The sequence below is a fragment of the Danio rerio genome, chromosome 12 (genome assembly GCF_049306965.1).
Source record: "Danio rerio strain Tuebingen ecotype United States chromosome 12, GRCz12tu, whole genome shotgun sequence".
NCBI lineage: Eukaryota > Metazoa > Chordata > Actinopteri > Cypriniformes > Danionidae > Danio > Danio rerio.
The window spans coordinates 10,244,450-10,259,944 of NC_133187.1; the positions used below are offsets into that span (position 1 = coordinate 10,244,450).

General features: G+C 35.8%; 2 protein-coding genes across 9 annotated transcripts in view; one reads left to right on the forward strand and one right to left on the reverse strand.

The window, feature by feature from the left end:
* heatr1 (HEAT repeat containing 1) overlaps positions 1-7,897 on the reverse strand; it is an 81,418-nt gene extending 73,521 nt beyond the window's left edge. For 4 of the 5 annotated variants that reach the window (XM_073917435.1, XM_009306489.5, XM_073917437.1 and 1 more), the window contains exons 1-3: positions 7,835-7,897; positions 5,710-5,851; positions 414-630 (exon numbers count right to left, since the gene is read on the reverse strand). In XM_073917435.1, the coding sequence (XP_073773536.1) occupies positions 414-630; positions 5,710-5,851 (359 nt within the window). In that variant the 5' untranslated portion in view covers positions 7,835-7,897. 5 annotated transcript variants of the gene reach the window in all.
* Positions 7,898-7,951: 54 nt separating this feature from the next.
* Positions 7,952-15,495, forward strand: part of ppp1r9bb (protein phosphatase 1, regulatory subunit 9Bb) — a 60,749-nt gene continuing 53,205 nt past the window's right edge. For 2 of the 4 annotated variants that reach the window (XR_012387848.1, XR_012387849.1), the window contains exon 1: positions 9,965-11,681. Coding sequence is in view for 2 of the 4 variants with exons in the window: in XM_073918253.1 (XP_073774354.1) it covers positions 10,356-11,681 (1,326 nt within the window). In the remaining 2 variants the exon portion in view is untranslated. Of the gene's footprint in view, positions 8,014-8,088; positions 8,173-9,964; positions 11,682-15,495 lie in introns of those variants that run through there. The other 2 variants (XM_073918253.1, XM_009306518.5) reach the window with 2 other exon arrangements.

The window sequence follows — 15,495 nt, forward strand, 5'->3', positions numbered from 1 at the left end:
CGAATCTTGGTTCCATTTGGGTTTCAATAGGTCTTCTGCAGTATTTGTGATGATTGGGATGCAGCTCAACAGATAATTCATTGGAAAAATCTTCTGCCACTTTTCCCAAATGATCAACTAGAAGTCAAGTTATTATTTGTTGCTCTTATAACTGGGATCGTTGGCAAGACTTTTTTCAGGTAAACACTGCACACACTTTTCTCCCAACTTTTTCACCTCCAAGCAAAAAAAAAAAAAAAAAATCTAAAATGAAAATCTTAATGGAGACCATAATGTGATTATAATGGAGCCTTTAAATTCTGCACAAGTCTGCCAAGCTCTAAAACAATAATCTAAAAACTGCTGAATCAGAAAGTGAGACTTACACATATACCACAGGTAAGTGAAAGAGTAGTAATTCTGCTGAAGCTTACCTGTGTAAAAGCCATTCAATGCATTTCAGAGCAGGCTTGAGCAGAAAGTAAGGTGACAGTCGAGTGAGGAAGAGAGAAATGCTCTTGTCCAGTTTCTTGTTGACCTCTTTGGACTGAACGCTGCGCTCTAAAGTCAAAGATCCTTGACTGAACAGAGTCTCCTGAAACTCACTGAACGCTGCATCAATACCCATCAGCTCCTCCAGTCCCGTGCAGCCTGTTCAGAATGACCAACAACACCAAAATTAGGCAAAGTGATTGATTATTGCTGACTGCTGTATAAAAATGAGTAGAGCTAAGTAGATGATTATGTAAGAATTATGTAAGAAATTGCATTTTACATGACAAAATTTGTAGTCAGTAATATATCTTCTATATTACACATTAATGGTAATGTAATCTGACTACTTATGGGTTACATTTGTGCTGACCTAATTTGATTTCACATATATTGAACTAGGATAATCTTATAATAAAATATATGTTCAATTAAGTCAACTTCAATACATGTTATAATTTAGTTTCCTTAGTTTAGTTTAAACTTTATTGTCCGTTCTGCTTGACACAGGAAGGAACTTTGTCTTTAACAAAGATAACATACATACAACTAGGGATGCTCATTTCGGTTAATTTTGCTAACCGACAACCGCCGCTCATTAATCGGTTATTAACGGTTAACTGGTCAGATTACTATTAATTTTATATTAAACAAATTGACGTGACTATTTTGTGTCCGACAAAATAAATATTGCAAATATTAAATATTGCATTTTAAAATACTGATTTATTTTTCTATGCTAGCATATTAATAACAGAACACAACAACAAAGCATTTTCACGCACCTGCAGTGTTTAGCACAGAAGAACAGAATAAACTAAATAAAATAAATAAAATAAATAGGACTGCCCTAAATTATTTTCACTTAAATAATGAATTTATATTACAAAACGAAAATACTGACTGATTCTTTTTAATAACCGGCATAGGCTGTTTTTTTCCAAATCATATGTTTTTTTTTTTTCGTCAAATAAAAATAGCTGACTTCCTCAAATTGCCCGCTCCACGGAAAATATGCATTTATTTAATGCCCCGCTGTTATTATTATAATCACAAAACCTTTTTACATTTTTAATAGAAATCATTATTTTAAAGAATATGTCCTGATGTATGGTTTCCTTTCTCTCCCTCGCGGTTCAAGTGTTGCTGTATATGTTGATAAAATTGTAATATTTAATAATATTATGATATTCAAGATTTGTCCATTTATACAGCTCTGGATAACTTAAAACAGCGATTAGACCTTCAGAGCGGCAATAATGCGTCCTGAAGTAAAGCGAAACGGCTATAAACTCCAGCAAGATAGAGTGATTATATGCAGAGTCATACTTTATCTATAAATAAAGTATAACTATAGAAACTGTGTACATCTTAACTGAAAGCTTCTGCATTTGCTGGCCTCACGCATCGCGCACCTGTCAGTCAGTCAGTCAGCACGTAACACCGAAGAATTAAACAATAGCGCACAGCACTATACGGTTACAGAAAAGTTTGCGAAGTTATAATTCACTTACCTTATAATATGTTTTGGTGCAATTATAATCCGCTATTAAAAACAACAACAACAACAATAACTGAATGTTTTGAATGGGTAATGTAGCCATGGCGGGATGCATTTTGTTCCCCGCCATGGAAGAATGAATGTTGCGGAAACCATGCTCTTTAAAAGTTCTCTGTAGTTGTCTTGACAACACAAACTGCTGCTCTGGGATGAGCCGCGTGCAAAAGATGCCCCTCTTAACGCAAAGACGCATTCAATCGGCCCCTTATGCAGCCAAACTAAAAATATATAATAATAATTTTAATCGTTTAACTGATAGCATTAATCGGTCACAAACGCACCCTTTCGGTTAACGGTTAATCGATTATTTTGAGCATCCCTACATACAACCATACAACAATCCCATAAAAGCAACACTCGTCAAGACAACCACAAGAATAAAACACTTAACATATTAGCCCCATACATATTACTGCAGATCATTCTCAACAACTGCACCATTCACATTAAACAGTGATCCGATTTAATACAACAACTGCAACTTGGATAAATTACTTATAATAAGCATTTCTTCAGGTTCTAGGAATTAATTCTACGTCCTAATGGTAACACTTCAAAAGCTGCATGGAGGGGATGTGTATTATCTTTAAAAATCGCAATTGTTCTTTTTTCCATAAAGATGTGAAATAAAACCTGCAGTGAACGTTGTTTGAGAACAGTTATCTTATTTGCCTGATTGATCATTTGTAGGGATGCACCGATATGGATTTTTTTTGGCCAATACCGATTATTCTTCAGACTTGGAAACCGATAGCCGATATGTTTAGGCCGATAATTATGAATATTTTAAATTGCTATATTTTTATACAGCAAACTTCATAAAAGATTGAACTGCTCTTATGAACTGAATAGTCTATACTCAAAGCAAAAAAGCTATAACTTCATAATTGCAAGGTGATTATAGACCCATATTCACATTTTCACATAAATCTGCATGCAAAAAATTATTTCCTTTCCTTCATAGCATATTAACATGCAAGTTGATTTTTGCATAAAAATAATAGTTTAAATGACAAAATGGTATTAAATTAACAAGCAAGTTAAATATATTTAAATAAGATGAAAATTAAATAGCTAAGGACTGAAACCAACTCAAATGGTATTGAATCAAACGTGTTACAGTGATGACATATTTGTACATGTGTACATGTCCGAAAAAGCCTTTTTCACAAGTGTTTTGACAGTTTAGAGCCACCGTACAAGCAAACTGCTAAATACAGATAAGATGTTTTAGTACGTTTAGAAAATGCGGCACAGATTTATCCTATTTGGCGTTTTGACATGTCACATGTAGGTGCTGCTTGTCAATCAGACAAGGCTTCTGCGCTCGTTCTTGCCGTCAATCGCGGGAAAATGATCGATGAAAAGTTTATGATAAACCGCTAAGAGTTTTACTCAACTGTAGAGGCAGAGTTGCCATCAGAGTCAGATTTTGATACAAAACCTGCATTGAGCTGACTTTATGACAAACAGCAGAATATAAAGACAGAATGAGCGGCTAGTTAAGAGCTCCTTTGACTGGATTCATCTCTCACCTCTCCCCCTTGCTACCATGTGTGTGTGTGTGCTGTGACAGCTCTCACGCGAGCTCGTTATAATCAATATGAATATTCCGATCAAACTGAATACATCTTACATCAACAACACATGACCAGCAACACGTTGATAATAACAAATAATCAGATTACAAACAACCGTTATGTTTACACATGTTCTAAAATGTGCGTGTCCTTTAATGGGACTGGGCTGTGGTTTGGGGTGTGTAAAGCAGAGGGAGAGGGGGAGAGAAAAGAGGAGCGTTTTTTTCGCAATGAGACCATTTTCTGTGATGTTCCCTCTTTGGTGACTTATTCGTTGTACCACACGGAAAGTAATAAATATTTTGGACCAAGTTACATGTGTCCTCTTTTATTCACCAGCTGCAACGAAAAAGAGTTCACCCCGAAAGTAATATTATTCGGCCCTGGAGTAGCTAATAAGTGAATCTCCCCTGATCTCTCTAACACAACAAAGAGACAGAGCAGGAAAGGTTTACACATGTAATATTTTTCCTGAGGCGATTTAAAGCAAAATACTTAATGACACTCAATCAAACATATCTACAATGATAAGGAACGTGGTTACTTACTGAGTTATAAACGCACAGCAATGTCACCTGAAGAAAGGACGGACTTTGAAGGAATAAACAATGTGGGAGAGCTCCATTAGAGTGCACTGGACAAGTCTGAACAAGTTCCGCCCAAGCGAGCGCGACATGCAGGTCTGTACAATTACGTAATTTATCGGCTTAAATATATCGGCCTAATTATGACATCGGATCGATAACGATCATTTTAAAAATAGCATTTATCGGCCGATAACGATATGGGCGCCGATATATCGTGCATCCCTAATCATTTGCGATAATTTCTAGTATTCTATAACCAAACCATGAAATAATATTGTACGTGAGAACACTCACTATTAGGGCCTACTCACACTAGGTTACTACTTACAGGGCCTACTCAAACTACTAAAGGCACTAGTGCTCTGAATCGGGCTCAGGCACGGTTAACTTGGCTGGCCTTGGCCCTGTTGGAAGAGGTGTGCCAGAGCCCGGTTCACTTAGTGTGAGTGCAAGTGCGCATAAGCCTGATACTGAAGACGAGACGTGACTTTTACAGGACTGTTTCAAACGGATTTTATTATTCATTCTTTCTGTGAAACGAACGCAAACTGTCGTAAATTATTAAAGACGCAAACTCCTCACTGCATGACAGCTGCACCTTCAGTAAACCTCCTAATTCGTGCAGCACAAGGACTTTATGGTTGTTTATGAGCGTTAAAAGTGGCGGATCTCTTCGGCGAAATATTTGACTACGTTTCACCGCATCCGAAACGACTAAAACGATGTAACTTAAGAAATCTTCACTGAGCTGAGCAAAAGCGCTTACTGGACAGTGCATCATTGATGACGCAAGCGTGCCCAGGCTCGAATGTAATGTGAGTGCGGGCTGGATCAAGGCAACTGTACATAGTGTGAGTACGCCTTAAATGATCTATATGCTATGTTTAAAGTCTGTGTGATAACATTAAAACTCAGCTTGCAAAGGAGACAGAGAAGCTAACTAGCCTTCTTATAAACAGCTTCTATATTACTGTCAAAATTCAGTTTATTGTCAATAATTGTGCATAAATACTTAAAATTTGAGGCCTGCTATGACTCGTTTATAAATTCTAGCATTTGCTACTCATTTTTGACTCCTCAGACATGGCTCTTTTGCTTTCCCAATACTAAGATATAATGAACTTTTGCCAAACCAATCTGTCGTACTATTAATATATGTATATTATATCTATTTATTCTTTTAACACAAAATATATTTTAAAAAATGTAAGAAACTATTAGCTATTGACTCCTATAGTACTCATTCCTACTATGAATGTCAATAGTAACAGATTTCCAACGTTTCTCAAAATATCTTCTTTGTGTTCAACAGAAAAAAACTTATAAAGGTTTGAACTCGTTTAGGGAAGAGTAAACATTGACATAGTGAATAGTGACATTTAAAGTCAATAGAAAAAATAATTCATAAGGCTTTTAAACCAATAAAAAGGCAAGTAAATGATATAACATAGGGTGAACTAAGGGAAATTAAAGTCTTGGAGAAACAGATGAAAACCCCATGATTACTCACCAAGTGCATGGAAGGTGCTGCGGTCCATACTGGCTGCATCTTTAGGGTCAAAGAGCACAGAGACCACCTCTTTCCGGCCGAGCAGACTCGAGTCATTCTGCGGCAAAGCCAGCCGCTTCAGCTGATGCGCTAACGATGTCATCTACACACGGATGATAATACAGTTTATATTTTGTTACTGTGATTTCAGTATGTAAATGTCACAAACGAATACATCATATTAATCAAAGGAAATATTTAACTCCAAAACAGGCATGGGATGAAAACCGATTTCAAGGTTTACCACGGTTTGAAAGTTTTAAAACCGCTAAAATTTCCAGTAATACCATTCCTACAGTATCTGTAAAAGCTTTTAGGTGTTCTTTATGACTATTTTATTTAGTTTTTAGCGCAACGGTATCTCTCCAAAATAAAAGGACCAGGTATCAAAAACTCCTGTTTAGCCTATGATTCAGGAAACATTTTAAAATCAAATTGCTTATTCACCAGCACCAACATTCAACCATACTATAGACGTAAACATTACTTACTCTATATCCAAAGAAAATAAAGATATACAAAGTTGTCATTTCAATCTAAGTGCTTTTGAAACTATAAAGAAGATAGCAGGAGTCAACTGTCGATTTGAATTATTTATCCTGACATGTTTCCTGTTCCAAAATAAGTTAAATGTTTCTTAAAATAAAATATTTTGAATTCAATTGGGGAAAAAGTTGTTGTTTTTTTTACCCAGACATTTAAAAAGAACCTACTTTAAAGCAGTAATCACAATACTATAAAAACTGTAATTATTATTTTTCAAAATTTAGGTTATCATACTGTCAGAACCTTACAAATTTATGTATATATATATATATATATATATATATATATATATATATATATATATATATATATATGTATGTATGTATGCATGTATGTATTACATTTCATTGAATTTTGATGTTTGTTTTGCGATTGCGATATTGTTTTTAAGACAACCAAAACATTGAGCATTTTAGTCAATGGTTGCTAATATGATTTCCATACTCGGAATGTGTAAATATTACTTTTCTGAAGCAATATTAAGGAGAATCTGACTGTGCGAATATAAACACCTTCTTATAATCAGCCTCTACATAACTGTCAAAATTCAGTTTATTGTCAATAATTGTGCCTAAATACTTACAACGCGAGACCTGCTTTACTATTTTTCCATTTATGATGACTGGTTTATAAATTCTAGTATCTGCTACTCTTGTTTGACTCTCCAGACATAGCTCTTTTGCTTTTCCAATACTAAGATATAATGAACTTTTGCCAAACCAATCTGTCATACTATTAATATTAGTATATTATATCAAACTATCTATCTATATATACTTTGAACACAAAATATATTTAGAAAAATGTAAAAAAAAAAAAAAAACTATTGACTCTTTCCTACTATGAATGTCAATGGTTACAGATTTTTTTTTCCAACGTTCTTTAAAATATCTTCTATGTGTTCAACAGAGAAAAATAAACATATAAAGGTTTGAACTCCTTTATGGGAGAGTAAACATTGATATAGTAAAAAGTGACAGTGACTTTTTTTTTTACTTAGGTTATCATATCCTCATAACCTTAAAACTTGATGTAACGTTATATGTATGCATGTATGTTTGTATGTAAGTTATGTCTTTCATAGAGTTCATAAACATTTCATTGAATTTTGTTCTTTATTTTGTGATTGCAATATTGTTTTTAAGACAAACAAAACATTGTACATTATAGTCAGAGGTTGCTAATATGATTTCCATACTCGGAATGTGCAAATATTACTTTTCTGAAACAGTATAAGGAGAGAATCTGAATGTGCGAATACAAAAACCAACTTTACCTCAATAACAGTTAAACATAAATACAAACGCAAATAAATAGTACGACTTACACTGACTATTTACTACAACAGAGACGAACAGATTTCAAATTATTCAAATGATTTGTTTATCATTAAATAGAGCGATGTTGCCAGTCTGTGTTGCTAGCCTAGAACACTTTCTGTGTTTATCGTTAGGTTATACACGTAGCGCGAAATAATTAACGATCAAATGTTATGATATTTTCTATGCGTCCAGATACAACTGTAAGAATACTTCCATACCTTTGGTTGTAGTTATTACCGCACCAGTATCCACGTGTGTGCAAGTGTGCCAGTGTGCTTCTCGTGCCTGTTTTGCTTTTGGTAGCGGACAAATCGATTGTTGTTGTACTGCCACCTAGTGCATCGGAGGGAAAGCAGGGATCAGTCAAAATAACGTTGTTGTATTTTTTATTTAATCGGTATTTTCATACAAACACGTTTACTGCTCAACCACAAAACTTAAAGTTTGCTAAATAAGTTGTGTGCTTTGTTAGGAGAGGAAAGAAGGTCGCTGGTTCGAGTTCTACCTGTGTTTCCGTGGATTTCCACCGGTTTCCCCCACCGCCCAAAGACATGCGGTAGGTGAATCGAATAAGCTAAATTCTCCGTAGTGTGTGAGTGTGAATGAGTGAGTGGGTGTTTCCCGGGACTGGGTTTAAGCTAGAAGGGCATCCGTTGTGTTATAAACACATGCTGGATAATTTGGAGGTTCATTCCGCTGTGGCGACCCCTGATAAATAAAATGGAGTAACGTTAAAGTGAAGGAATATGAATTAATTGTAAATTCGGAGGGTACAAATCTAAATATAAAGAAAATATATAAGTAATCAAAACTGAGCTTTGATATATTTACACTATAGGAACTTTAAAAAACATCTTCATGGAACATGATCTAATATTCCAGTCTTTTTTGGTATAAAACAATCTATATTTATGACACTGTGTGTTTTTTGGCTATTGCCCAAAATTTGCCCATGCAAAAGAATGAATTTGTGATCCAGGGTCTCAATTAATAGTCTATGATGAAGATCCGTGGAATTATGACAATCAGTACAAAACTATGGATACATAAAAGTTGCAAAACGAGAAAACTTAATAGATTAATGTGTTTTATTACCTGTTTCTCATAATACATTTTCAAACAAAAGGCAAACACTTATAGGGGAACATTGCTTGAGTCACCTTTAAACAACAAAATTGCCAAAAATCATCTTTCATCTGCTGCCTCATTCATGTGTTCAAAGACCAAAAATTTAAATAAATAATGGTCTTGTGCCGTGATGTAACAAACCGGTGTATTATAATATAATATAATGTAATATAATATAATATAATATAATATAATATAATATAATATATTATAATATAATATAGGGCGAGGCAGTGGCGCAGTAGGTAGTGCTGTCGCCTCACAGCAAGAAGGTTGCTGGTTCGAGTCTCGGCTCAGTTGGCGTTTCTGTGTGGAGTTTGCATGTTCTCCCCGTGTTCGCATGGGTTTTGTCCGTGTGCTCCAGTTTTCCCCACAGTCCAAAGACATGTGGTGCAGGTGAATTGGGTTGGCTAAATTGTCTGTAGTGTATGAGAGTGTGTGTGAATGGATGTTTCCCAGAGATGGGAATGCGGCTGGAAGGGCATCCACTGCGTAAAAACTTACTGCATAAGTTGGTGGTTCATTCCGCTGTGGCGACCCTGGATCAATAAAGGGATTAAGCCAACAAGAAAATGAATGAATGAATGAATAATTTATATAATATAATATAATATAATATAATATAATATAATATAATATAATATGACATAATATAATATAATATGACATAATATAATATAATATAATACAATTTATTTTAATGTAGTGTATTATAATATGATATGATATGATATAATATAATATAATATAATATAATATAATACAATATAGTTTATTTTATTATAACATAATATAATATAATATAATATAATATAATATAATATAATATAATATAATATAATTTATAATTGCGTTGCACAAAAATGTTATACAATTTCAGAACATGTTTTATTGAAAAGCCATATGGGTCAAAACATTGCACACTGGGGTACTAATATACAGTCTTTCAAGCTATAATATAATATAATATAATATAATATAATATAATATAATATAATATAATATAATATAATTAAGGCTAATAATTTAATATTTTAGAAAATGCATAAACGCTCTACTAAAACTGACGTGAAATGCCAGCACATGATTTATTGTTATATGTGTTCGGGATGATTCGAGAAGCCTATATGGGGAAATAAAAGTGTGACCCCATAAACATGAGTGTGTTGAGAGGGTGTGGAAAGAGACGCGCTCTATGACCCTGTATCTCCGCCTGCGCTGCTGCAGCATCAGTGGGAAAGGCAGAATCTGCAGCTGACTACATCAAGAGATCAAAACGATCCGGATTAAAATCGCACAATCTGTCGCGTAAATCCAGGGCGCATCGCTGCTCCACTTTCTCCTTAGTTTTTCGTGAACGCATGTGCGATTCAGACATTAATCAGCAGGTTTTTTTCCACAGACGGGGAAGATGGTGCGTTGCTTGTGCCATGCCGCTGCTGATGGACACTCCGCACGCATTCGTGGGCATTAATTCACCGCGCTCTTCTCCGTCATATTCCAGTGCACATTATTGTTCACCGGCGACGGTTTCGGCCTGACAGAAGCGTCTGGGTTAACGACTCAGAGATGCTGTTATCGCATCGCCTGGAAGAAGCTGCCTAACAGACCATGATGAAGACCGAATCCTCATCCTCCTCCAAGCCAGCGAGCAGCACCTCGCTCCGCAGCCCCTCTCCGCACCGCAACGCGTACGAGGCGGCGGGGATTCAGGCGCTGAAGCCGGCCAACGACATCTTAAATAACGGGGACGCGCAGGATGGCAAGCCGAAGTCTACTAGCCGCGGTCGCACGTACGGCTCGAACGTGCACCGCATCAAGAACATGTTCATGCAAATGGGCGCATCCTCACCCACCGAGGCTGAAGACCCGCAGAGGGCAAACGGCGACGGGAAAGCGGTGCGTCTGACGCTCCCGCGGGCCGGCAGCCTGAACGAGAACGTGGACCACAGCGCGCTGCTCAAACTCGGGTCCAGCGTCTCCGAGCGCGTCAACCGCTTTGACGGCAAATCTGACGCGTCGCCCTGCAGGTACTCCAAGCTGCAGGAGACGCGGAAGATCTTCGAGCAGAACCAGGAGAAGCAGGCTGCGTCGAATCGCGTCCTGCTCAAGAAAGAGCGCGCCGCTGGATTTCAGGACGCGTCGCGTTTGGATGTGGTCGCGCGCTTTAATGGCAGCACGGAGTCGCTGGATAGCCTGGACGCGATCGGAGGCACCGGTGAGGCCGTGTCGCCCACTGTCAGCCAGCTGAGCGCTGTGTTTGAGCGGGCCGCCGAGCTGCGGAACAACCTGCACCGGCTCTCCAACACGCCCCCGCTGCCCCTGCCTCTGCGCGGCCGCGTCGGCGCGCTCAACTCCAAAATCATCTCCAAACGCGCTCGCGCCTTTCCTCCGGGGGCCAACAGAGAGGATGGGGTTAACCAGCACCAAGAGGAACAAGACGGGAGGTTCAGCAGCCTTAACGGAGCCTCTGAGCTCCAGGATAGTCTCTCTTCGGTGGAAGAGAAGCAAACAGGGGACGAATGTAGTGCCAGTGAATTCGCGACTCAAGACTCGAAGTGTAAGCAAGAACAAGCCAACGCCACAGAAGCTAAAGGTACTCTTATTTCAGCAGATCTCCACAGTTTTGGGAACAGCGGAGTCAGTTCTAATGGAGAGGCCGTGGAGAGAGACGCTGAGGATGGACGGTCTGTTGGGGTCAGTAAGACCGAGGATGATGATGGTACTCAGCAGAAGGGTTTCTCCACGGCTGATTTGGTGGATATCAGTGCCTACAGTGCAGTAGGAGAAGACTCTGCTGGCAGCCAGCTGGAGGATGAGGAGGAAGAAGATGAAGAGTATGAGCCAGAGTCCAGCTGCTCTGAGATTCCTGGATTACCTGCTGAGGAGGAGCCGCCCCCGAGCAGGAAAATTAAATTCAGTGTTCAACCCATTAAGGTGAGTTTACACCTCAAAGGTGTTTTTCACCACAAATTAAAATCATGTCATCATTCACCCACCTTCAGAAGACTGCAAACTCAATTTTCTACTGGATGGAAATTTCCACTTGTCATCAAGGGGTCTTTGCATTAATGTTCATTTCCATTTCAATATCCACTATTTGTGAGTGACCCTGGACCACAAAACCAGGCATAAGTGTCAATTATTGGAAACGGTTTAACAATTTATGCAATACATAAAGATGAATAAATAAGCTTTCTATTGAGATTAAATTTGTCAGGCTACAGGACAATATTTGGCCAAGATACTACTACTTAAATCTGGAATCTGAGGGTTAAAAAATCTAAATACTGAGAAAATTGTGTTTAAAGTTGTATAAATGATGAAAAATTGAGTTTTGATATATTTACAGTACAGAGCAATTCCAGCGTTATGGATGTGACATTTGCAATAAAATCTCAAAACATGATTTCACGGAGAAAGTATGTTAATATTATATCAAAACATCTGTTTAAATGTTCCAAAACAACTAACCACAGACTGAAGGAAGCAGAAAAAGATCAATCTGTAAGCAAGTTTTGTACTTTAAATGAGAAAAGTAAACATGCGTGATGGACGTGACCAAAAAAGTATGCGAGTTTGCGGTACACTACACACCATACTTTGTAGAAATTCTGTGAATTAAATTACTCAGCCCAAAATAAATAATGAAAATCAGAAGCATAAAAGATGGCTCTCTCTATAAAACAAAAATGTTTGACTTTATTTTATTTAATATTTGTGCATTTGTGTGGAAAAAGTGTTGTTCTGGATGTGACATCTCTCCATATGGATGTGACTGATATGAAGTTTCCATTTGTGTGACATTGGTAAAACAAATATATTAGTTTGAAAACACTGACCGAGACATTTTTGAGTATATCTAAAGTGCTGTAAAATACTTGCCTACACAAAAAAAACTTAGAAACGATTTCTGTAATTTGGTCAAAACTTAATTTTTTTATGGCAAGGTTGACAATTGCATGGAATTGATCAGTAATAGATTTACTAAATATTTTCATAGAACCTGATGTTTACTCAATATTTTAATGATAAATAAAAGAAAAATGTATTTTTGGCTATTGTCAAAATTTACTCATACAGCATAAGATTGATTTTGTGGTACGAATGACAGTTCTTCAAACTTTTTGAACCACAAAATAACGATTAACTAATTTAATACATCAATACTCCCAGTTTATTTTGTTTAAATTTATCAAAATTGTTGAAATGACATTTATTATACCCTTTTTAGGGTTGTTTACAGTCTTATCAATCTATAGAAGGACCACAAAGCCTTTTATAATATACAGCAGTATCATAAATCTAATCTATAACTTGCGTGCTATTTAATATGGTTTTATGTGGGGAACACGTGAAAATTGAAACAATTCAATGGAAAATGTCTTCTTATGATACCACCAGTTCACAGATCTCATAACCAGATGTGAAATTCAGATTTGAGATGACAGAGGGAAAATTTTCCATGTATATATATATATATATATATATATATATATATATATATATATATATATATATATATATATATATATATATATATTGTATATTAATTAAACAATATGAATATGGAAAGTTTGGACATTTTTAAATCAGATAATGTTAGGATATGCATATACTGTGCTCAGCATATATAAGTACAGCCCTCACAAATCTCTCTTTTAAATTTATTTTTTTAATAGGAAGCTATACAACAATAAAATATTATATTATACAATATTATATTATATTTGTGCATAAACATTAAATTAGTCAGTACTGAAGCCAAATCTGGAGCTTATCTAACAAAATACATTACGATAAAAGTCTAAAAACTAGTACACGCAAATGTAGATGTTATAGAAAAATAATAAATACGAATTTAAAAAAGAGGAAAAATAAAAAAAACTAAAGAATTTGACAAATTAGGTTGAAATTTTGTAGGTTGTAATTTTGTTTTTGCAATATTTAGCTTGAATTTAATTGTATTATCTTTCAATTTCTCAATATGTTTGGTGACTTAAATTTTATTTTATTAAATATATATTTGTTTAATAAATCTGTTTTGTTCAAATGCACCATAATACTTTTCCTATATTCATTGAGAAATGGATACAAATCTTCATTTATAAAATAGGGTGTGCTCATGCTGAGCACTGTACATAAAAAGAATACCTAAATATTTATATTTAACTGTATTTAAACAAACAAACTTTTATATTCTTTTACTTATTGAACATTTTAGATACAGAACTATTTACAATGATGCCAGAGAGCCGGCCATAAACATCAAAGAAAGCGAGGTGATGTAGAATGTAGAATATAATAAAACAATAATAGTGGTGTAATAGGTAGATTATGGGGGCGCAGTGGGTAGAACGATCGCCTCACGGCAAGAAGGTCGCTGGTTTGAGCCCCAGCTAGGTCAGTTGGCATTCCTGTGTAGAGTTTGCATGTTCTCCCCATGTTAGCATGGGTTTCCTCCGGGTTCTCCGGTTTCCCCCACAGTCCAAAGTCATGTGGTATATACATGAATAAGCTAAATTGGCTGTAGTGTATGTGTGTGAATGAGTGTTTATGGGTGTTTCCCAGTGTTGGGTTGCAGCTGGAAGGGCATCCACTGCGTAAAACATATGCTGGATAAGTTGGAGGTTCATTCTGCTGTGGCAACCCCTGATTAATAAAGAGACTAAGCCAAAAGAAAATGAATGAATAATAGGTACATTATCAGGATTGAAAAAGGTCTGATATAATCTCGTTAATAAGGTTTGTATCATTTTTCCGCTGACATTTATTTTGGCTGTGGTATAATGTCCAGCATGTAGAATTTCCAAGTAAAATCTCAGCAAGCATTTTTTGTTTTTAAGAGATGTCTAATAGACATCTAAACATACAGTCTTGGCTAAAGCAAGGCTAAATTTGGGCTGTCAGTGAAAGAGTCTAAGAATAACCCTAAACTAGTCATCAAATTAACAAATAGATTACTGAACATATAATGTCTGTCCAATTTGTCTATTTGACGACTGGTCTAGTTTTGGCCTATATTCTTAGATGTCTATCACAGGGTATCCGTAGGGTTTTAAAAAGTTTAAAATGTCTTAAATTTCAAAAACAAAATTTTAGGTCTTAAAAAGTCTTAAATTCACTGAAATAATGTCTTGTAGATCTTAACTCATTTTAAACAGATCTTATTTTTCATTGTTTATCTAAAGCTACCCAACCGATCCAATCGCCAACAATACATCTTAATAAAACGTTCAGCAAAACTATATTCATAACTAATATTATAACAGTCTGCTGCGCATACATTTAGTTTTTAAAGAGTGTTTTTAAGTTATGTTGAAAGGGTCTGCTTGTTTTGACACATTTAGAATATGTGGCTAAGAAATAATCAATTAGATTTAGTTTTTTTTAATGGGGCATGTAATTTTCTTATGCTTGGCTATTATAAAAAATCCTTAGAGTTTACCCTTATATAAGTCTGAAATTTCATTCCTCATGGTCTTAAAAAGTCTTAATTTGACTTGATGAAACCTGCAGAAACCCTGTATTAGATTTTCACTGACAGCTGACATTTTAGCTTTATTTTAGACAAACTGTCTACGTTTAGATGTCTATTAGACATCTGTTAAACACAAAATTGTTTGCTGGATTCAACAAGAATACATAGATCTAGTCATAGTTGTAGGATAATTTTATTTATTTATTTATTTATTTATTTTTGCAGCAGAACAACCAAGAGAACAAGTTTTGATTGATAGCTATAATGAGA